At 41.5% G+C, this 20,518-nt stretch overlaps 1 protein-coding gene across 2 annotated transcripts in view; it reads left to right on the top strand.

The window, feature by feature from the left end:
- The window catches only part of SMURF2 (SMAD specific E3 ubiquitin protein ligase 2), a 38,698-nt gene that overhangs the window by 11,244 nt on the left and 6,936 nt on the right, over positions 1–20,518 (top strand). For both annotated transcript variants that reach the window (XM_008921885.4, XM_029960141.1), the window contains 12 exons: positions 2,748–2,881; positions 3,042–3,107; positions 6,455–6,539; positions 7,812–7,895; positions 9,388–9,590; positions 9,811–9,895; positions 11,936–12,094; positions 16,029–16,239; positions 17,996–18,099; positions 19,011–19,125; positions 19,531–19,709; positions 20,212–20,349. In XM_008921885.4, coding sequence (XP_008920133.2) covers positions 2,748–2,881; positions 3,042–3,107; positions 6,455–6,539; positions 7,812–7,895; positions 9,388–9,590; positions 9,811–9,895; positions 11,936–12,094; positions 16,029–16,239; positions 17,996–18,099; positions 19,011–19,125; positions 19,531–19,709; positions 20,212–20,349 — 1,563 coding nt within the window. The remainder of the gene's footprint in view (positions 1–2,747; positions 2,882–3,041; positions 3,108–6,454; positions 6,540–7,811; positions 7,896–9,387; positions 9,591–9,810; positions 9,896–11,935; positions 12,095–16,028; positions 16,240–17,995; positions 18,100–19,010; positions 19,126–19,530; positions 19,710–20,211; positions 20,350–20,518) is intronic.

Raw genomic sequence — 20,518 nt, 5'->3', positions numbered from 1 at the left:
TACAGACTTTCTTGCATTCAGAGCTAAACTACCTAAACCAGCAGGTCAGAAAATGAACAAATCCCCTTTTTCTCTTCCTTCCCCTTCTGTTCAGTGATAGCCTGATCTCTCCAGCAAAGAGAATCTTGTTTAGGCAAAATAACAATTGCCCCTGTGTTTTTAATTTTATTAAAACATTTTAGAGGTTTCCAGTATGGCATGTACTTGAATTTTTTTTTTTAGAAGTGGAAGTGCTAAGAGTAGGGAAATTGAAATTTCTGAACATGCAGTTCTTATCCAAAGCCCTAATTTTACAGATTCAGAAAGTATGGAAGTTAAGAAAATGTCTATGGAAATTGAATGTCTGTGTTTCCACTTCATTAATACTAATGCTGTTATCTCTATTGAAGCACTCAAGCTGTGAAATAGAAATTGCTGATAGGACAGAGGACAAAAAAAAAGAAAAATAAACTCCAAAAACTTTAATTATGAGGAGGAAGAGAGAGTCATCCAACAAAGCAGGGGGGTGTGGTTTTTGTTTCTGGTTTGGTTTGTTGCACTTTTATTTTTTGGAACATTCTTTTTTAATCAAAAATAAAATTCCTAGCTGAGGCTTTTATGTTGGAACTTTATTGCCAGATGATGTAAAACAAATGTAACGTATCCACCAAATGAATTGGAAGTGTCAGCTTGTCCTACTGTCACTCTCTAAATGCAACCATGGGTTTTCATGCCTGAAATTATGCAGAAATGTAGATTATTTTGCTATAAAGCCAACTAGAAGTTACTTAACTATTTCTTTCTTCCTTTATATATATATATACACATATATATATATAAAAGCATTTTTATTTGGAAAAGACAGCTTGTGTTGCTTATTTCCTTTTAAATATGTGAACTAGCCAAATTTTAGGATGCAGAAATCAGAGTAGGTTATAGTAGGATATGGAGTCCTCACCTATTTGGTGTGGATGGCAATTCCCTGCATCCCAACCATGGGAACCTCACCCTGAAACAGGAATTCTTGGAAACTGTGTTGTGTATTCAGCTGTTCTACGTATTATTCAAACTGCTCTGTTATGAAATTGTGTTTAACCATCTACCTTTGACTTTCTTAAAGCAACAAGGAAAACTGGAAAATTCAAGACAGGTCATGATGATAAGTCTCTATTTTTAAGTGCACCTAATTTGTTCTCATAAGAATTTATTTTAAGTACATAAAACATTGTAGACTGCAACTGTGCACGTGAACCCCCATCCTCATCTCGTTTCTTTATGCAAAATTGGCATTGTCAAGGTTGTGAGGCCAAAAATCTGACCTATATTGTACAATCAGTTTACCATTCAAAAAACTTGGGTTTTTTTTTTTAATATGAAGCTTGTGTTTTGTTTGGGTGCTGGGGCGTTTTTGTTGTTGTTGTTGTTTAAATGTGCAGTGGTTATTTGAAACCTTCAGGCTTTTCTGTCTCCTTGGGTCGGTCCGTCTCTGCAGGTGGGGGAAAAAGAAGTTGTCAAAGTTCTGCTTTTTGGAAAAGGAAAAATGGGAGAAGTGTTAACCTGATCACAGCTGGAATTTTAAACCATGACAGTTAGTTCAATTATTTGGTTTGCCAACCTTGACAGTATCATTTCTGTCTTTCTGAAAACATTAAGATGCTTTCAAACCAGTAAAGCCATGGTCAATGGGGAGATGTATTTAGACATGGGTTGAGTGAGTTTGATCACTTTTCATCTAAAAACAAACAAAAAAAAAGCACTTGGAACTAAACTAAGGCCAGAATTTGTGGTCTGGGAAGGGAGAACTACAAGCAGTTCTTGGGATCTAAGCACAGTTACAAATTCATTTCCCTCAACTTGAAACAACTGTAATAATTCAGTATTGGCAATTGCTGATTTATCTGGAGTGTTTTGAAATTGTCCTCTGGAAGTTTTGAAAACAAAAACTAGCTCACAAACGTAATTGCCTCTGAAGAACAAAGCTTCAAACAAAAAAAGAAAAGCACAAGTAAAACAGCCTGCAGTGTCCAGGTTTTCCCAGGCCAGTGGGATGCAGATCCAGGTTTTGCCGTGGGAATGCTGTGAGGAGTCAGTCCCATGTGAGCAGAGACAAGGGGGAAATGTGGCACATGTCAGCTAAACCTTTTGGCATGGTCCTAATATGTGATGTATGTCACAAGCATACATTACTCCCAGTAAATCAGCCCCCCCAGAGCTGTGGGAGCTGCAGGTGTGGCCCCAGGTTTGCCCTGTGTTTTTCCTGCTGCTCAGAAGGGCTCTGACAGAGGGTGGTGCTTCCCTGGGGGTTGGAAGAGCAGCCCCTGAAGTGCTGCAGGAGGATGCTGAGCTGCTGTCCCTGCTCCCACTGCTCCCAGAGCCTGCTGCCACGAGCATTCCATCCCCTGGGGTCGGGCTGAGCAGGGGCATGAGGCTGAGCATGTTTGTAGCTGCTTGGAGAGCTGTGTCAGGGCCAACCTCAGCCTGCTGTGTTGCTGTTTTAGCCAGATTTCACAGACTTTGGGCCACCTGAATGCCTCCTCCCAGAGTCAGGCTTTCAGACCAGTCTGTATTCCAGTGAGCTCCTTCATAAGACATGCTTCCATCCAAGTATGAAGTGTACATCTTACCTGCAGATGACTTGCTCTCTCTTGCCCCGTGTGACATTTTTAATGGAGTGGTTGATAATTCCCCCCCCCCAAAGGTGACTTCTGGAGCCTTGTCCAAGTATTCAGTGAGTGCCATTCACAGGGCTGTTTTCCCACGTTTTTCAGGTACATTGGAAAGTCGGATTCAATAACAATCAGTGTGTGGAATCACAAGAAAATCCATAAAAAGCAAGGAGCTGGTTTTCTGGGCTGTGTGAGGCTTCTTTCAAACGCCATCAACCGCCTTAAAGACACTGGTTGTAAGTAAGCTGAAGACTTGTTTCTTCTCTTTCAGACCAGACTTGCATGTACAGACTTTTGAAGAGTGACAGTTTTTGCTGGATTTTGTGTTCCAACTGGTTTGGTAGTTTGTGGTGGTGGTTTATTGTATAATTTACATTTCGTGTCCTCCTTTTGTAGACCAGAGGTTGGATCTGTGCAAGCTTGGGCCAAATGACAACGATACTGTTAGAGGACAGATAGTAGGTAAGTAAAGGTTTTTATCTTTTAATTCTCTTGGAGCTTAATAGTAGCTGTAGAAATAACCCTTCCTAGATGTCACTTCTCTGTATTGAATTCTTCAGTGTCCACTGCCAGAGCCATTTGGACCTCAGGCTGAAAGTATGTTTGAACAGAATTTAAAAAAAAAAAAAGCACAAACAAAATCCAAACCAAAATGCTCAAACCACACACACAAATAAAAACCAAAACAAAAATATTTTAATAAGTGTTGGGGCAAATAAGACCATAGATGATAAAAAAATTATTGAAAGTTTTTAATTTCACTGTAAAGAATGGTAACATTTTGAGCCTGAACTCCCTGTGGAAAACTGACTGCAAAATCCTTGGCCACTGAGAGCTTCAGAAATCTGTGCTTCTTGGAAAAGGGTGAAGCATCTTGCTGTGACAGGAGGGAATTGCTGTCTGGGGTGACTTGGTCAATTCATTTTGTGTTTTCACGGCTTATTAACAAGTCTGTCACCAACCTCAGTAGCTGGGCTTTGTCATTCTGTGAACTCATAACTTGAGAATTAAAAAGAAGGTGGCAAATTGGAAAACAGGTATCCACAAAAAACTTCAGAAACATTCTGGTGCATTCTCAGTTTTGTGAAGGCAGTGTTTCCAACAGGTCACGTAACTTGGTCAGGATAAGGAAGGTCTTTATTTTCATAAAACAAGGTGCTAATGAGAATGTTCAGGCATGGGGCAAAGGAAAGTGAATTTTCGTGCTCAGTTTTATGTTCAATTCATAATTCAAATGATATCCAAGCAGCACTTTCATCAGCCAGGTAAAAACATTGAAATATCAGCCAGCAAACAGGGGCTTCAGCATGCTTGTTTGCTTTCCTCAGAGTGCTCTATTGAATAATACCTCTGACTTTCCCTCTTTATGTTGCTTTATCCATCTGTCTCATCTGATCTGCCAGGGCTTGCACAGCACTAAGATAAGAGTGTGATGGCACAGGAGGGTGAAATGGTGGTAGAAATGTGGAATTGTCAGTGCACTGCTGATGCTTCAGGCTGTTCTTGAGTGTTAAATTTTCCATGTGAGCTTGCACAGAAGAGTAAAGGATAAACCAGCCTCTTTTGTAGGGTGTGTTCTGTTGTGGGTTTGGTTTGCTTTTTGGGTTTGCTCCAGTGTTCTGGTCCCCTGAGCAGCCAGAGTGGGTGGGTGAGGTTTTGGTTGTGGGGTTGCTTTTGAGAGGGGGCTGAGCCCAGCTGACAGGAGAGCTGGTCCAGGGTGTGTTGGGAGCAGGGAGCTCCTCTGCCCACACCACAGAGCAGGGACTGTGCTCCCATGCTGCCCTCCAGAGTATGGAACACACATCCTGATCATCATCGCTTGGGAATGCTGGCATTCATTAAAGGAAAGAGAAAAACCAAACCAAAAACCCCACCCCAAAGCAGAAAGGTCTCAAGGCTCCTGGGATACCAGATGGGAAGCCTGGGGCAAATGCATTGCAGTGTGCAGTGGCCAAGAGACTTCAGAGAGAACTGGGGAGAGAGAACTGTCAGCAGTGTGGGCATGGACTGGACTGATGGGTTGGCTTAACCTGCTGTGCCCACAGAAGGTGGTGTGGCCAGAGCAGCACTGGCTCTGTAGGAAATCCCTGAGCAGCAGGAGCTGCTCAATCAAGCACTGAACCCAGGGAAAAGCACCTTGTCAGGTTACAGCAGAGACCCAGAGCAAATCTGTGTGTTCTGCTTCCTGCTGTTCTCGTCAGAAAGGTCAGGTTTGCTCAGTCATGGCTCTGGTTTAATTTAATGCATCCTTGGTAAGATTCCAGGGACTCCTGTCTTGTTTTATTTAAGTTGTCATTATTAATCTTCTTATATTTTAATCTTTCTTCATGAATGCAGTTTGTTGAATGGGTGAATTGAGCCTGAGTAAAACTAGATAATTCCGCTGCAGTTGTTAGATGGTGGAGAAATCTAGGTTAAAAATAAGTAAAAATATAGAATAAGTTTTAAATAATACTCTCAGTTCTTCAAAGGATAAACTGTCTTAAGAGACTGTACAAGATTTGAAACCAGTACTGTAATTGATACATTCAGCAGATGATAACCTTGCAAATCAAGTGCTTGCCTACATGCAACCATGTGAACTTGTAATGTGTGGGGTTCTTGCAGAATAAATACATCATCTAAAATTTTGATTTGGTTGAAATTAAATTGTCTTTTTCTCCATTTTGTAATATTAGTATACATGGAAGACTAAGAGTTAATTTGGATTAGGAATGCAGCAGGTACTGCAGGGCTCCCTGGGTTGGTCTCTTGAATTCTAAGCTTCAAAACATGTTGTTGTTGAAAATTTGGAGACTCAGGCAAAAGCTGCCAGTTCTGCTCCAACTTTTGAAACTTTGTGATCTTGACCAAAGTTTGGTTGCATCCAGGTTAAGGCCTGTAAGGTCATTTCACTGCATTTATAAATAGGACTTGAAGACAGTTGTCCAGAGGTACATTAGTGCCTCCTCAAGAAATGTGGGCCACAGCACGTATTGAGCTTTGTAAGCAATTGTTTTATTGTTAAAGGCATAACAAAACATCAAAAAACCACCCCAACCCTGCAGGAACACGAGTGTCATAAATTATCAGATTGGACACTTGCAAATTGTGATATTGGGAACAAAAGCAGCCTAAAAAAAAATAAAAATCTTTGTTTTCATAATTGCAGTACAAAAGCTTCAGGCATAAATATCCATTACAATGAATCATGTAAAAAAAAAATAAAAATTAAATTAAAACCCCAGTGAAGCAGTTTTGCTGAGGGCAGTGAGGGCTTTTTAGGGTGCTTTGTGTGGGTTGCATTTGACTTCTTACTGCTGGTGTTAGAAATAATAAACCAGATATGCAGTGCTTCTAGCAGTTACATTTTGCCTGGTTCTTGTGTTTGCGTGGATGTGGCACACAAAATACGTAAGGAGGAGTCAAAACCAGAGAGAATTCCTTATTTTAGCAGTTCTCCTGACCCTGTCCCAGCCGTGTGTGAGGTGAACCCTCTCCTGCCACCAGTCAGGTGTCAGAGTCCACCTCATATGGAGAAAAGTTAATGACAGCTTCAGATTTCACTTCTTTTTCTGCCTTAACTTGCATTCATATTCTTTCATTTTTAATATTCTGACTTTTTTTTGGAAGTGAGATGTATGTTTTCATGCATGGAATTCTCTCCACTGTTTCTGTATGACTGTCTTTGATTTTTGTGAGAAGGAAAAAAACCATCCAGAGCATGGCTCAGCTTAGTCCTCCCGAGTTGTACCGATTCTCTTTCAAATGTAAACTGTCATTTGCATTCAGATGTCATATCTTTAATAATTCTTTTATTATCTTACTAGTAAGTCTCCAGTCCAGGGACCGAATAGGCACAGGGGGACAAGTTGTGGATTGCAGTCGGTTATTCGACAATGATTTGCCAGATGGGTAAGCAGAGATCACTGTGATGTGAACACAAATACAGCTCATCCAACACACTGCTGCACTAAGGAGAAGTCAGTGTACAAATAAATCACTTTGCTTTTGTTCTTGCCCTGAGAGTTCTGCAGTTTTGCTTTCAGGAGCAGGAGCTAAGCCAGCTGGGACACACGGAACAGTTATCAGTTAATAGGAACGTGGCTTGTGTGAATAAATGCATTGAAAGACACACTCAGCTAAGAAAACATCTTTTCAAGTTTTAAAATTGATAAATTAATATAATGTTAGATCACAGGCAGAGAATTGACTTCTCCATGTAGTAGTTTTCTAGCGAGGAAGTGACCACAGGGCCTGGCTGCCTTCTGTTTATCATATTATACACTGTGATAAACATGGATCACATTTTATTCCATGGGTATCACAGTGAAGAAAACATGATTAGAAAAGGTCTGCACTCAGCCTGAGTTCTCACTGTGTTTACCTGCCAAAGGCTGGGTTTGGGGTTCTGGTTTGTCCCTGTGAGAGTTAATGACATCATTATCACCTAAAACAGTTTTGAGAACGCAGGAAAATGCTCTGGTTTAGGTTCTGGTGCTGTCAGCAACTTCTTCAGAGCAAACACAGGCCTTCTAAATGTGATTCTTGGCAGGTAAAGACAGGAGAAATGGAGTTTTCAGATGATGAATTTTGAAATGCAAATTAGCATCTGAGCATTCTTTTGTTAATTTGGAGTCCAGATAAGTCAAAAACATTTTTGAAAATGCTTCTAAATCACCACTTCAAAATGTTCCTTGCATAAATATTGCTCACTTAATTGTGTGACTGCAAAGCTTCCTGTACAGTCTCATGTGTTTTGGAGTGCAAAATTAATAATAATTAAAAAGTCACATTATTTGAAGCTGACCTTTTAATGAAAGCAAGTGGTGCGTGAAGATGCTGTGAAAGCACTTGTTAGAGTCAGTGGTCAAAACAACTTAAATGCATTATTAAACATGCTGTTTTCAAGAAGTTTCTTTATGTGGCTATTTGGATTTAATTAGAACTCAAGCAGTTATGGAACATGAAGGTGTGATATTGTTAATGATGTGCCTGGTTCCAAGGGAAGAATATGTTAAATCATTTCTGAGTTCAGCTTTCAGTTGTTTCCTGTTACCTTGTTCAGCCACCGTGATTCATAACGGTGCAAGTCTTCCTGAGTTGGCATTTGTGTTGGAAACATTTTGTGCCCTGGTTTCCTGGAAATACCACTCATTGCCTTATCTCTCCGTGCCTGGATTGCAGGTGGGAGGAGCGGAGAACTGCTTCTGGAAGGATCCAGTACTTAAATCACATCACACGGACAACTCAGTGGGAGCGACCGACACGGTGAGGGATTTTCTGGGAGACTGAGGCTGGGATGAGTTTTGCTTGCTGGGCACTGGTGATTCCAGGTGGCTCTAGCAGGGGTATTGGCCATTCCTCCAAGTCACTCTGCACAAGGTTGTGCTTTCCTTCTTTAGCATCCTACTCCTTCAGTCTGCCTAATAGTTAACTCACAAGATCATTCAGAGTTGATTTTTTTTCCTCCTCTAATAGCAGAGCATTTTGGTTTTCTTGAAGAAATGAGATCATGAGTAGCTGTGAGACATTTGCCTCTGTCCATGCCATGACCATGTAACCCAGAATAGTTAGTAGAGCTGATTGTTACAGAGCATGTTTCAAAATCATTTCAGTCACCTTTTTTGATAACTGTAGATGTGTGTTGTTCCTCAGTGTTGTGAAGCTGTTCCTCAAACCACTTCTGCTGTTACCTGAATTGCAGGCAGTGTCATTGCAGATTTTTCAGACTCTTCTGCAGACTCTCTGTTGCCTGCAGTGTCTTTTCCATTCTCAGTGTTACTCTGGTCTCTGCATGGATATGTTTGACTTAAAATAATCTGTACTGTTAACACTGCCAGCTCTCATGCAGTTTTGGAGTGAAGGGATTGAACAGCCTTTTAATTTACCTATTTTTATTTTTCCTGGTATGTTAAAATACCTGCTCTAAGCTCCAGACACATTAACAGTGGAGAAACAAATGTAAAATGTATAATTTGTTTTGGGGATTTCAAGTGACCTTGTCAATCCCCCTTTAACCCATTTTAAATCCTTTTGGGAGCAGCACTGAGAGATGAAATCACACAGTTCAATGTTCCCTCTTGCAGTCGAGCTCTCAAGAGCAACAGCTTTTTCTCTTGCTTAGCCCTTTTTCAGCATCCTCTTCTAATAACCTTCCTTAAAAACTGGAAGGAATAACAAGGCCTGGTCACTTCCTGAGGCATATGAAGGCAAGGTGAGAAAGTTTGGGGGTGAAGAGGAGATTGAGGGGAGACCTCATTGCAGTTACAGCTTCCTTGTGAGGGAAGAGGAGGGGCAGGCCCTGAGCTCTGCTCTGTGGGGACAGGGACAGGACCCCAGGGAATGGCTGGAGCTGTGTCAGGGCAGGGTCAGGTTGGATCTCAGGCAAAGGTTCTTCCCCCAGAGTTGTTTGGGCACTGACCAGGCTCCCCAGGGCAGTGGGCACAGCCCCAAGGTGCCAGAGCTCCAGGAGGGTTTGAATGAACCTCTGGGACACAGATGTGACTCCTGGGGATGGGCCTGTGCAGGGCCAGGAGTTGGACTGGATGGTCTTTGTGGGTCCTTGCAGCTCAGCACATTCTGTGATTCTCAGTGATTGCTCTGGTGAGCCCAGAACAGCAGCTTTGCTCCAGTCCAGGTGTCCTGCTCGGCGAGGCAGCGGCTCCCGCAGAGCTTTCCCGAGAGCCTTGAGGTGAAGCTGCCACCAGGTTTGTCCCGTGGCCCACATCCAGTCAGGGTGCAATGTTCCCCTTTTCCCCAGGCCAGCATCCGAGTACTCCAGCCCGGGCAGGCCCCTGAGCTGCTTTGTGGACGAGAACACTCCGATCACGGGCACCAACGGCGCGACCTGCGGGCAGGCGGCGGACCCTCGGCTGGCTGAGAGGAGGGTCCGGTCCCAGAGGCACAGGAACTACATGAGCAGGACACACTTGCACACTCCTCCTGATCTACCTGAAGGATATGGTATGAAAATCAGAATTCTTTAATGTGGGGGGGTCTCCAGAAACTGGGAAAATGGGACGAGTCTTCTCCTCATACGCGAGATCCTTTTGATTCCTCAGTTTAGGGAAATTGGTCTTTGTGAGCTTTCATACTGCATGTTTTTGTTCTTGCATTGATTAATTCATTAGTTTTCATGTTGTATTTTTGTTCTTACATTTATTAATTTGGCTTGACTTCACAGAACAAAGGACAACTCAGCAAGGTCAGGTCTATTTTCTGCATACTCAGACTGGTGTCAGCACGTGGCACGATCCAAGAGTACCCAGGTAAGAAATGATAGAAGTACCCCTAAGGTTTCACATAAAAATCATTGCTCTCCTCTGTCTAATATTATATTTCTGATTCTTGGCCCTTAATATGTCATTTTAACAAGTCATTCATCAAAATCAATTAATGTCTCTTCCTTGGTTCTTCAAGTTGTTATTTTAATGAAAGATGGAAAATGAAGAAAGAAATTACTGTGGTGTTTTGAAAACAGGTATAGTTCACTGATTCTAGATATTGCATGTGAATTAGAGCCAAGTCCAGATTTTAATACTCTGCAAAATAATGAAACAATAGGTAGAATCTGAACACTTCCAAAAGAAGTTTTATTGAGATACTTCAGTGAAAACTGGGTTGGATTGGAACAGTCAAACTGCTATTCCTGTTGCAGCTCTCTCAACACTTGGGAGAAGATAAATATGAAGTCTTTTTTATTTAATGTCCTTATTTACATGATACACATGTACACATTGGTCATTACTGTGCACGGGATTATTTCTCATGTTTGAAAGGATAATAATGGAAATTATTGATAGCTTCTGATTGTTCTTTATATAACCAAGAAATCCTGTTGAAAACACTTGGCTCTTAAAGCCTGTGGATGGTGGTGTGAGATGTGTGTGGTTTAAAACTGGCAGCCAGTGCTGGCATCTGTGAGAACTGCAGTAACTTTGACAATTGCTGATGTTCCTTCCCATGGAAATGGGTGTCCCAGGAAGGATGAAATGCCTCATGGCCACAACTTCATTGTGTTTGGAATTAGTCTTTTGTTCCTGTTTCTGTGTTAGGAGACTATCCCTTGCTTTGATGTGTTACCTGCAGACCTGAGGCTGCAGTTGTGCCTTAGGAAGCCCATGGCTTGTGTATTATCCAAAACCAGGCGCTGGAAAAAAATATTTGAAGAGTAATCCTTAAGTCTGGGGTGTGATAGTTCTGTGTGCAGCCTAAGTTAGCTCTGCCCTGAGGTGTGGCAGCACAAACTGCGTGAGCGTGTCTGAGAACAAAATTTGGCTGTTTGCATGAGGGTGGAATTGATGTCATTTCTGGGGAATATTGTATTTTTATGCTAATAGCCACAGTCATGTAGTCAACAAAAATGAGCCCTGTGGTCCAGCAGCAGTGTGTTTATGGGGAATAGCAGCAGGAGTTCAGTCCCAGAGCTAATGTTTCCATTAGTGACTTTCCAGTCTCTGGAATCCCTGCAGGTGGCACCTTTTTAGCCATTCTGTCCCTTGGCTGTTTCCTCCCTCAACTCCCAGGACACTGGGAGAGCTGAACCTTTAGAAAGAGCTGCCCTGGACAGTGTGAGGGATCTGAGGTGTGAATTATGTCCATGAATAATCAGTGAGTGGACATTTTTGGAGACCAGTATTTCTTTTCAGTGAAGCTCTGGAATGAATCTGCGTCTTTCTAATTTCAGCAGAATTTTTCTTGAGACCTACTGAGCCACCTCTGCATTGCTTGGGGCAGAGCTGAGTCACTGTTCAGATAATACTTGATTTGAAATACTTTGTTAGAGAGCTGTTTGCTTCCCGCCAGCACTTGGGGTCTGGGGGCAAAATTGCCAGTGCCATAGAGACCCATCCCATGTGTAATTCTTCATGGAAACTGTAACTCTACAGAAATATAGTTTTGTTTTGTAGGAGTTTATTATAAAGTGTGATTCACAGTTCCTTACGTGACTAATGTTGTTTTAAAAATGCTTTCTTGTCAGAACTGGTGCAGAACTGCAATTCCATTTTGACAAATATGGCAATGGTCTTTATTTTTGTTTGAAGCCTGTATTAATTTAACAGCTGAAGTTGGTTTGTAAAAATGAGGGTTATTTGATAAGGACTTTTTTCCCCACGGCACGTGTTCTGGGGCGTGTGTTTTTGCTGTGGTGGGCTTGCACCTTGGGAGTAGAGATTCCAGCTGAACAGCTCAAGTTTCTGAAACAATACATTTTCTCAGACTTCATGGAATTGTTCTGTTACATTTACGCTTGTTTGGCTCGGAGGCCAATTGCTGAGGTATTTTTCATTTTATATTTGTTTTCACAGGGATCTTAGCAACATCAATTGTGAGGAGCTTGGTCCACTGCCTCCTGGATGGGAGATCCGAAATACAGCCACAGGCAGAGTTTATTTTGTTGACCATAACAACAGGACGACGCAGTTCACAGACCCGCGGCTCTCTGCGAACCTGCACTTGGTCTTAAAGTGAGTCTCAGGTCTTAAACTCAGTCTAAAGTCTCTGCACGTGTTGAGTGCAATGGAGAGAAGAAGGTGACACTGAGGGGTGCCGGGTTTATGTCAGGATTCATTCTGCCGTTCCGGGCGATTTAAGGAGTGTTCTTCCACAGCAAAGACCAGTTTGGTTGCTCTTGAAAACAAATCTCAAGGAGCATTCAGGCAGGAATGTGGCTGGTGTGATGCAGAGGGGGAGGGAAGCAAGTCCCGTTGGAAACATTGGCCCGTGGATTTCTTTTTTTCCTAACAGCAAGCGGGACACTTTGTTTTCTTTATTCTTCATTCTATTTCAGTTGTGGAGAACTTGTTTTAAAATATGAAGTTGCATGTGAGCCGGTGGTGTGAAATACCGATGACTTGGTGCACAACTGCCCAACCATCCTCCTGGAATAAAGGAGGAATAATTCAGCTCCTCCCTTCAGATTCAGAGCAGGCCTAGTTGAGATGCTCTCAAAATAAAACCCCAACAATTTAAATCGGGTTTTTTAAGAAAAGAATAAAATAGAATAGGCAGCGCATTTTTTCTGCCTTAGTGGTTCGATATCACGTTTTCATATCTCAGTTTTCAAAAGAGAAGGGGAAACTCAAAAAGAATTCTGGCTCTTGTTTTATTCCCTGGGCACTCGTTACACAGTGGGGATTTTCTACTAAAAATGGAAACCAAAAAGAAACAAACACTTCTCTTTTCTTTTTGCCCAGACGTGGCTATCGGCTTGGCCAAGCTATTTGGGAGTTTTGACTCTTTTGTTTCTCCTGCTGACACCTTTTAATACTCCTGGGAAACACCTGTAAAGTGTTGAGTGGGTGTTAAGTGGAAGAAACAATGAAGAGCTGGTTACGGGGAAAGCCCTGGGCAAGGAGTAAGTAGGAGGAATAGTCCTTTAAGGAAGTGAATCATTGGCAAGAAAAGCTGAAGGAAAGAATAATGGCAACAGGCACTGAAAAGACAAAACCGAGGAATGGAAAGTAATATCCAGGAGTCAACATGTCCTTTATGCATTACACAAAAGCTGTCTGGCCTTTGCCCAATATACACTTGGACTTCCCATTTAGACAGAGTCTAAATATTGACAAATACATATTTTTGTTTAGAGAAATCAGTGGTTATGTATGTGTATGTTACAGGACTTCAGTAAGCTTCCATCATCCAGCCACTCTGGCAATTTTTTTTTAATTGAGAACAAAGAAATCACTACTAATTTAAGCTTAATCCGGACTGGTGGTTTGAAATGAACGTTATCTTGGAAAAAACTTACCACTGGAGGAGCATGTTCATGTTTGAAACGTAGAAAAGTTCCTTAAATCAATTCAGATTTAGATATTTTACTTGAAGAAATCTTCAGACCCTCTTAGCTACAACAGTGCTCTTCTTAAACTGTAGAAAATTCAGCCAGCTGGGCTGTCTTTGACAAACTTCACAGGCAGGTTCATTGGGAAATGACAGAAGGGTCACAGTGGCCAGTTGTACCTGGATGGTGGAGGACGGACACAGAGCTGCCTTTGTCATCTGGAAAATCCAATTTGACTTCTGATTTCCAGACTCACAGAACCATTTTGCATTTATTTAAACTTTAAGTGCTCCTGCAGTGTGCTGAAGTCTTTTCATTTGTCCATCTGTCTTTCATTAGAGGAGGATTTCAGAAACTCACCCATCGTTGTCATCAGCCAAGTTGCTGCCTGATAAATCATCTCGGGTGTTTATTCTTTTATTGCACCAAACAGGATATGTGAAAGCTTCCCCTGCCTTAAACCCACCTCCTTGTTTGTTCTTTAAAAAAAAAAAAAAACAACAACAACAAAAGGAATTTGCCTTGGGCCTGACATTTTGTAAATTTTTTAAGAAATAATGTAGTACTTGGGTGGGATGGTGTTTTAGGTTCAAAGGCATGAGGAAAAGTTTACCCTCAGTGATACCGACTTTTCTACTGAGCTGAGTAAAGCCCTTTGTTCCTCCAGGGATGACATTGTAAGTTATGAAAACAATCAAACTTGTTCTGTTTTACCAGTTGTGTTTTAAAATATGGACCGAGAGAGTTTGTGATAGATTTTGATAGTTGTGGCACCTGAAAAGTATTTAGTTGTATCCTTAAAGCACTGTATGGAATCAAGCAAAGTCATTCAGCTGTGCAAACAAACTGAGAAATGAGGTTTAATGACTTTAAGCACTGCAGATTGTTTAGCTAATACTGCACTAATTATTTGTAGTCTAATATGAAGGATGGCATTTTATTTTTCTCCTCCTTGTATTTCCTTATTTTGGGAAGTACTAGGAGGAGAAACATAATGGTTTAATTTGATCCATAAATCCTAAATTTATGCTCATTTCAGAGATTAGATTTCCTTTAAGACTGACTGGCTTTGTACTTGGGGGACTGTGTCTTTTTACTCTTAAAGGCAGCAGGGATGATGCTCACTTTAGGATAGAAATATGACCTTCTCTGGTAGCCACATCCAAGGAATATTTTCCCATATTCCTCCCTATGGAATTAGAAAGTTCAGAACAGAGAATAAAGATTTGGCTTTAATTTGCCTATCAAGTAAATACAGTTTAAATGAGATTCATATTTAAACCTAATTCCAAGTGAACATTGCCATGCACAAATGACACAGAGCCACAGTCTGGAACCACAGCAAGTGTGTGTCTCTAAATTATTGTAATGACTTGGTTTTTCAGGAAATAAAATTTAAAATAAGTGTAGTTCATTGTTAAGACCAATGTGTTCAGCTTGCAAATAAAGTTGAGGTAGCCTTATGTAAAGAAACAACACCAGAGGCAAACAGAACACTGAAAATAACAACACTGAGCTGACTTTGGAAGTTCTGCATCCCAGGACATGGTAACAAAGTAGGATTTCAGTGTATTGTTCCCTCCTGAGAGCCCAGGATTAAAGAGGTGTTATTATTGCTAAGATGGAGGTGAATTTTGGTTGGCCAGGAGAGTTTTCAGCTAAACCTTGTTTCAAAACAGACAGTAGGCTGAAATTATAAAATATATTCAAACTGTTTGATTCCCTCTAATATTTTTTAGTCTCTGTTGAAAAAAAAAAAGTTCCACTGGAGAGCATTCTGAATTGTAGCATTTCTTATTTATGCAGTAAATTTAGGATATTCTAATGTGCTCCACACAGAGATATTCTTCTCGTGGTTTAAGGAGAATAGAGTTTTTATCCTGTGTTGTTTATGAATGCCATACTAAAAACTGTAAAAATATCCACTCACTGTGTGCAAGACACAGAGAGCACATCTCTGCAACATGATCCATTTACTTTTCCTAGTAAGAAGACAGATTTACAAAATCTCTTCGAATTGCTAGTAAAAATACTTGTTTATCTGTGCCAATTAGTTCCATGTGAACTCCCACATTCCTGTGGTCCAGACTAGGCCAGGTACAAGGGACAAGGTCCTTGCCAAGCTGCCAGTACAAACATCTTTTTGTAAGCTTACTCTTTTCCAGACAAGCCATGTAAAACAGACTATGGTATTGACTGGAGATTAGAGGCAGAGTGTTTGGCAGATCCCTGAATTTTAAAATGGAGGGAGGGAAAACACGCAAAGGAAATATGGAAATGGTATCTGAGAAATTCGGTGTCAGCAGCTCAGTAGTAAAATTGTATGGATAATACCTTATTGTCTGGGCTGTAACCTTTTACATACTTTGCAGAGTAGCACTAAGAGAAATAACAAGCCCTAAAAACAACAGATACTTGCCAAGAAAGACAGAACTACACGTCTTCAGTCAGGATAAAATCTCTCTGAATTGATCCTTTACTGGCCTGGGCGGACGTTTTTAGTGCAATCACCGTAACAATCGCAGTAAATTGAAAGTGTTCAGATACAAAGCTTGCCCTCTGAGAGGAGAGGGGCATGAACTGAGTGTGTGCAGCCAGTGTGTGTGTGTTTGCAGCCGGCAGAACCAGCTGAAGGACCAGCAGCACCAGCAGCAGCAGCAGGTGGTGTCCCTGTGCCAGCTCCCGGACGAGGCCGAGTGCCTGACGGTGCCGCGCTACAAGCGGGACCTGGTGCAGAAGCTGAAGATCCTGAGGCAGGAGCTGTCCCAGCAGCAGCCCCAGGCTGGGCACTGTCGCATCGAGGTCTCCAGGGAGGAGATTTTTGAGGTAACTGGAGGTTTTTGGCCCCTTTCTTACCGCTGAGGGAAGGGCGGGAGGGTCGTTCGTAGCGTTCGCTGGAGTGGAATCTCGAAGGCTGCAGTTGAAGCTGGAATTTTATGAAAGAGGAAGCATTTCTAGGGGATGTGGGTTGTGTAATTAAAGTAAATTTAAGATTAAATAGGGCACCTGGAGAAAAATCTTGGAAATCTGGGAAATCTGTCAGCTGTCATGTGCTATGTGTGGTTACTGAGCCAGTAAAAAACTACTCTGATTTCAGCCTTATCTCAGCATGTTCAGAGATAACTTCCTTCACTTAAACTAACTTCACTTAAACTTGTATTTAAGATTAAAAAAATGAGACTCCATTGCAGAGATTCTCAGTGTAGGAATGCATTGGTCTACAAAGTATGTATTTACCCTATGGAGAAGAAGAAAACCATGGGGTGCTTTCTCTGTGGCTGAAGATGCAGGGCCTGTGGCAGGGACTGAGGAAGGAGTTCAGGCACTTCATGGGTCTGAAGATCCTGCCTCACTTCTTCCTTGGATGTATGTCTGTTCCAGAGGGGATGTTACAAATTGAGCACCAAACAGTTATTAGTGCTCTGTGATATATGGTAACTGAGGTAAAATTACTGTTTAATAGGATTCCTCTTCAGCCTTTGGATTACTTAGTATCAATCTCAATTCTAGTTGATTTTTTTTTTCCTTTTTGTTGTTTTCTCCAGAATCAGACCAGTTATATGAACTGTATGGGCATCTGAATGGCCAGAGGTGCCCACTGTGGGATATCTGCATTCTGGGTTTGGGGCATTATTCAGCAGAATCATTTCTGTTGTCTTGATTAAACACAGTTATAATTCATTGGCCTTTCCTGGAGAACAGTTTGTCCTTTTGAGAACTTTCACCTATCCCACCCATCCCTGTTGCATTTTTACCCCACCCACAGACTTGATCACCCCTCTGTGTTGTCACAGTTTTTCACAGCCAAGAAGGATTTGTGTTGGTCTTCCCTTTGGAGACAGTCAGACCAGTTCATAAGCAACTGAAAAAGCAAGGGAGGGAAGGGGACAGCACTGGGAATTTTGTGTTCTTGTTCAGTCCAATGTGTTGGGTCCCAGCACACCCACCTGCCTCTCCTGTCCTGCAGAGCCAGAGGTTGGAGCTGATACTGGATATAAATAAGAACTCAGCTTTTTTTATTGTTTAATTCCTTTTTAAAAATGAGCATTTGTTCTGCCTTTCAGCTTTGTTTCTGTGTTTTCTTGGTGAGCTCTTACTGATAGAGGAGTAACTGTGTATTTACTGGGATGGCATTGCTGTTCTTAAGGTGCTTCCTGATGGTTGGCACGTGTGTTATGCCCAGAGGAGAAGCTCCTCTGTTACTTTTCAGACTGCAAAAATTACAAGCCTTTATGCAAAACAAAAGGAGTTTACTGACACAGATTTTAATTTTTTTATGAGTTCCATGAGAATGAGAGAGGGAATGTTCTGCCCACTGTTCACCTCTGGATACTGAACAGGGGGTGGATCTTCTCATCTCTCTGTTTTATTTGAAAATTACACTGTCCAATGTTATCACATTTTTAGAAAATGAAGTAACAGCCTGTGATTTGAGAAACTGGTTGGTATTTAGGAAAATAGTGTCCCCTTTAACAGTATCCCTTTCAGACTGATCCTGAGACTCCCTTCACTTCCAATACACAGCAGTAGCTTCCAGCCTGTAAGGAGCAGTTTAATGAAAGGAAGTGTTGTGTGTTTACAGGAGTCCTACAGGCAAGTCATGAAGATGAGGCCAAAAGACCTGTGGAAACGATTAATGATCAAATTCCGTGGGGAGGAAGGCCTTGATTATGGAGGAGTTGCCAGGTAAAGTCACTCCTCTGTCTCTTCCCTGCACCCCAACCCCTCTGACAACCCCTGTGCTTTGAACCCTAAACCAGCCTGGTGTCAGCCCTGGTTCTTTGACATTATCCTTATTTATATTTATTTCTGCAACAGATTGTATTTCAAAGGAATATATAGCTTTAGATAGTCTTTTAAAAGAAAAACTGCATCAAAAAAGCACTGATTTATTGGAAATAAATCAAAACACAAGTTACAGATCACATCAGACATCTGTGACACAGGTTTTGGTATCTGTTGAAATTACTGTCTTTGGTTAGTAAAGTTTGGGTGCCTGAGAATTTATACCACTAAATGTTCAGGTTTGTGGAACAAATTTAACCAAAAAATAGGTTTTCTTGCAAATCATTGCTGCAGTTTGAAGCAAGATGTTAAAAACCAGCAGTTGGTGGGTGATAGTCTGTCAATAGTCTGAGGTTACTTTTCACTTATAAAAAGTGACATTCCCAATTCTCAGACCATTATTTATTGATTTGTGATTATGTAACTAAAACTTGAACTAAATATATTCATTACCTAAAGGTGGTTTATATTAAAGGGTTTGATTCTAAAAATCTGTGTAATATGGTCAAGTGAATACGTGGTGTCTTGTCTTGGTGTGTAATGGATGAAGGAGAATCACAGTCGGAAACTCTTGGAAATAAGTAACCTGGAGAAAAATCTTGGAAAGCTGGCAAATCCATCAGCTGTCAGGTGTTGTGTGGTTACTGAGCCAGTAAAAATAATTCTGATTTCAGCCTAATCTCAGCGTGTTCAGAGATAACTTCCTGCACATTTATGTTTAAGATGAAAAGAGTCAGACTCTGTTGCAGAGATTCTCAGTGTAGGAATGCATTTGTATACAAAGTACCAATAAATTGTTTTCTTTTCTCCAGGGAGTGGCTCTACCTGTTGTCCCATGAGATGTTGAATCCATATTATGGGCTCTTCCAGTATTCCCGAGATGATATTTATACCCTGCAAATCAACCCCGACTCCGCCGTCAACCCGGTACGGCGGGGCCTGTCCTGGGCTGAGGGCTTTGGGACTGAATTAAACACATCTGCAGAGGCTTCCAGGCTCAGGAGCCAAATTCTGACACTGGTGTTGCTGGACACTGGATTTGTGCAATTACATGATAATTCAGTAGTGATCAAAGACACTTCTCAAATCTGTTCCTAATTTTCCGTAAGATGTCGATTTATGTTTCCTTTGGGAGAAATGAAGTCTGTTTTGATTCTTGCTGGTCTGACTTCTGGACTGGGAGCAGGATGTGTGTGAAAACAAAACCAAACGCTCTGGGTTGGGTTTGGAGTGTTTTTTTTTTTTTTTTTTTTTTTTTTTTTATTGAAATTTTACCTCCTGCTCAGCAGCCATGAGCTGGAGGTCTGACTTTGTCCCTCCTGTCCCTTCCAGGAGCACTTGTCCTATTTCCACTTCGTGGGCCGGATCATGGGCATGGCTGTGTTCCACGGGCACTACATCGACGGGGGCTTCACCTTGCCTTTCTACAAGCAGTTGCTTGGGAAGCCAATCACTTTGGATGACATGGAATTGGTTGATCCTGATCTTCACAACAGCTTAGTCTGGATACTGTATGTACTCTGTAGTGACCCTCAGGATGTTGGAATGCTTTCTCAGTTATGTGATCATGGTCTTAAATCCAGTGGAAATGAAGTGTGTTTTAATATCTTGCTCAGGCAGACTTAAGAAATATCTGTCTTGCACAATTCAGCTTCTTTAAGGACAAAAATGATCAAGGCATTCAAATTCGGGGGGCAGGAGGAGAGTTGATAAATTTTAATTTATTAATGTTGCCTATTATTAATTTTACCATTATAAAATGTTATATTTTATTAACAGTAACATGTTATTAAAATATAACACTGAATAACATGTTATTAAAATATAACATTGAAACTCTGATAACGGTTTTAAAATGCAAGACATGAAAACTGCACATTCCCCTTTTGCTTCCATGCAGCGCTTTGAAATGGCATTGAAAAATGAGATTGTGCTTCTGTCAGGTGGATTATGGCTGTGATACATTTGCAGGACGTGTGTTCACTCAGTCCTGTGCTCGTTCCTTCCCCCCAGTGAGAACGACATCACGGGAGTGCTGGACCACACGTTCTGTGTGGAGCACAACGCCTACGGGGAGATCATCCAGCACGAGCTCAAACCCAACGGGAAGAGCATCCCCGTCACAGAGGAGAACAAAAAGGAATATGTCAGGTACAGCAGGGGCTTTCTCCTGGTTTGGTTTTTTTTATATTTCCTGCGGTGGGGAGGAATTTTACTTGTTGCAGTAATAGGTGGTGGTGTTGGTTTTTCCTGAGGGGTTGGGCAGTGCTGGAGTGTGTGATCCTGTCAGCGAGGCCAGGTTTTTTGGGGCTGGATAAGT

This window comes from Manacus vitellinus, unplaced genomic scaffold, assembly GCF_001715985.3.
Source record: "Manacus vitellinus isolate BGI_N305 unplaced genomic scaffold, ASM171598v3 scaffold_24_pilon, whole genome shotgun sequence".
Classification (NCBI taxonomy): Eukaryota; Metazoa; Chordata; class Aves; order Passeriformes; family Pipridae; genus Manacus; species Manacus vitellinus.
This window is presented reverse-complemented; position numbering and strand designations above follow the sequence as displayed.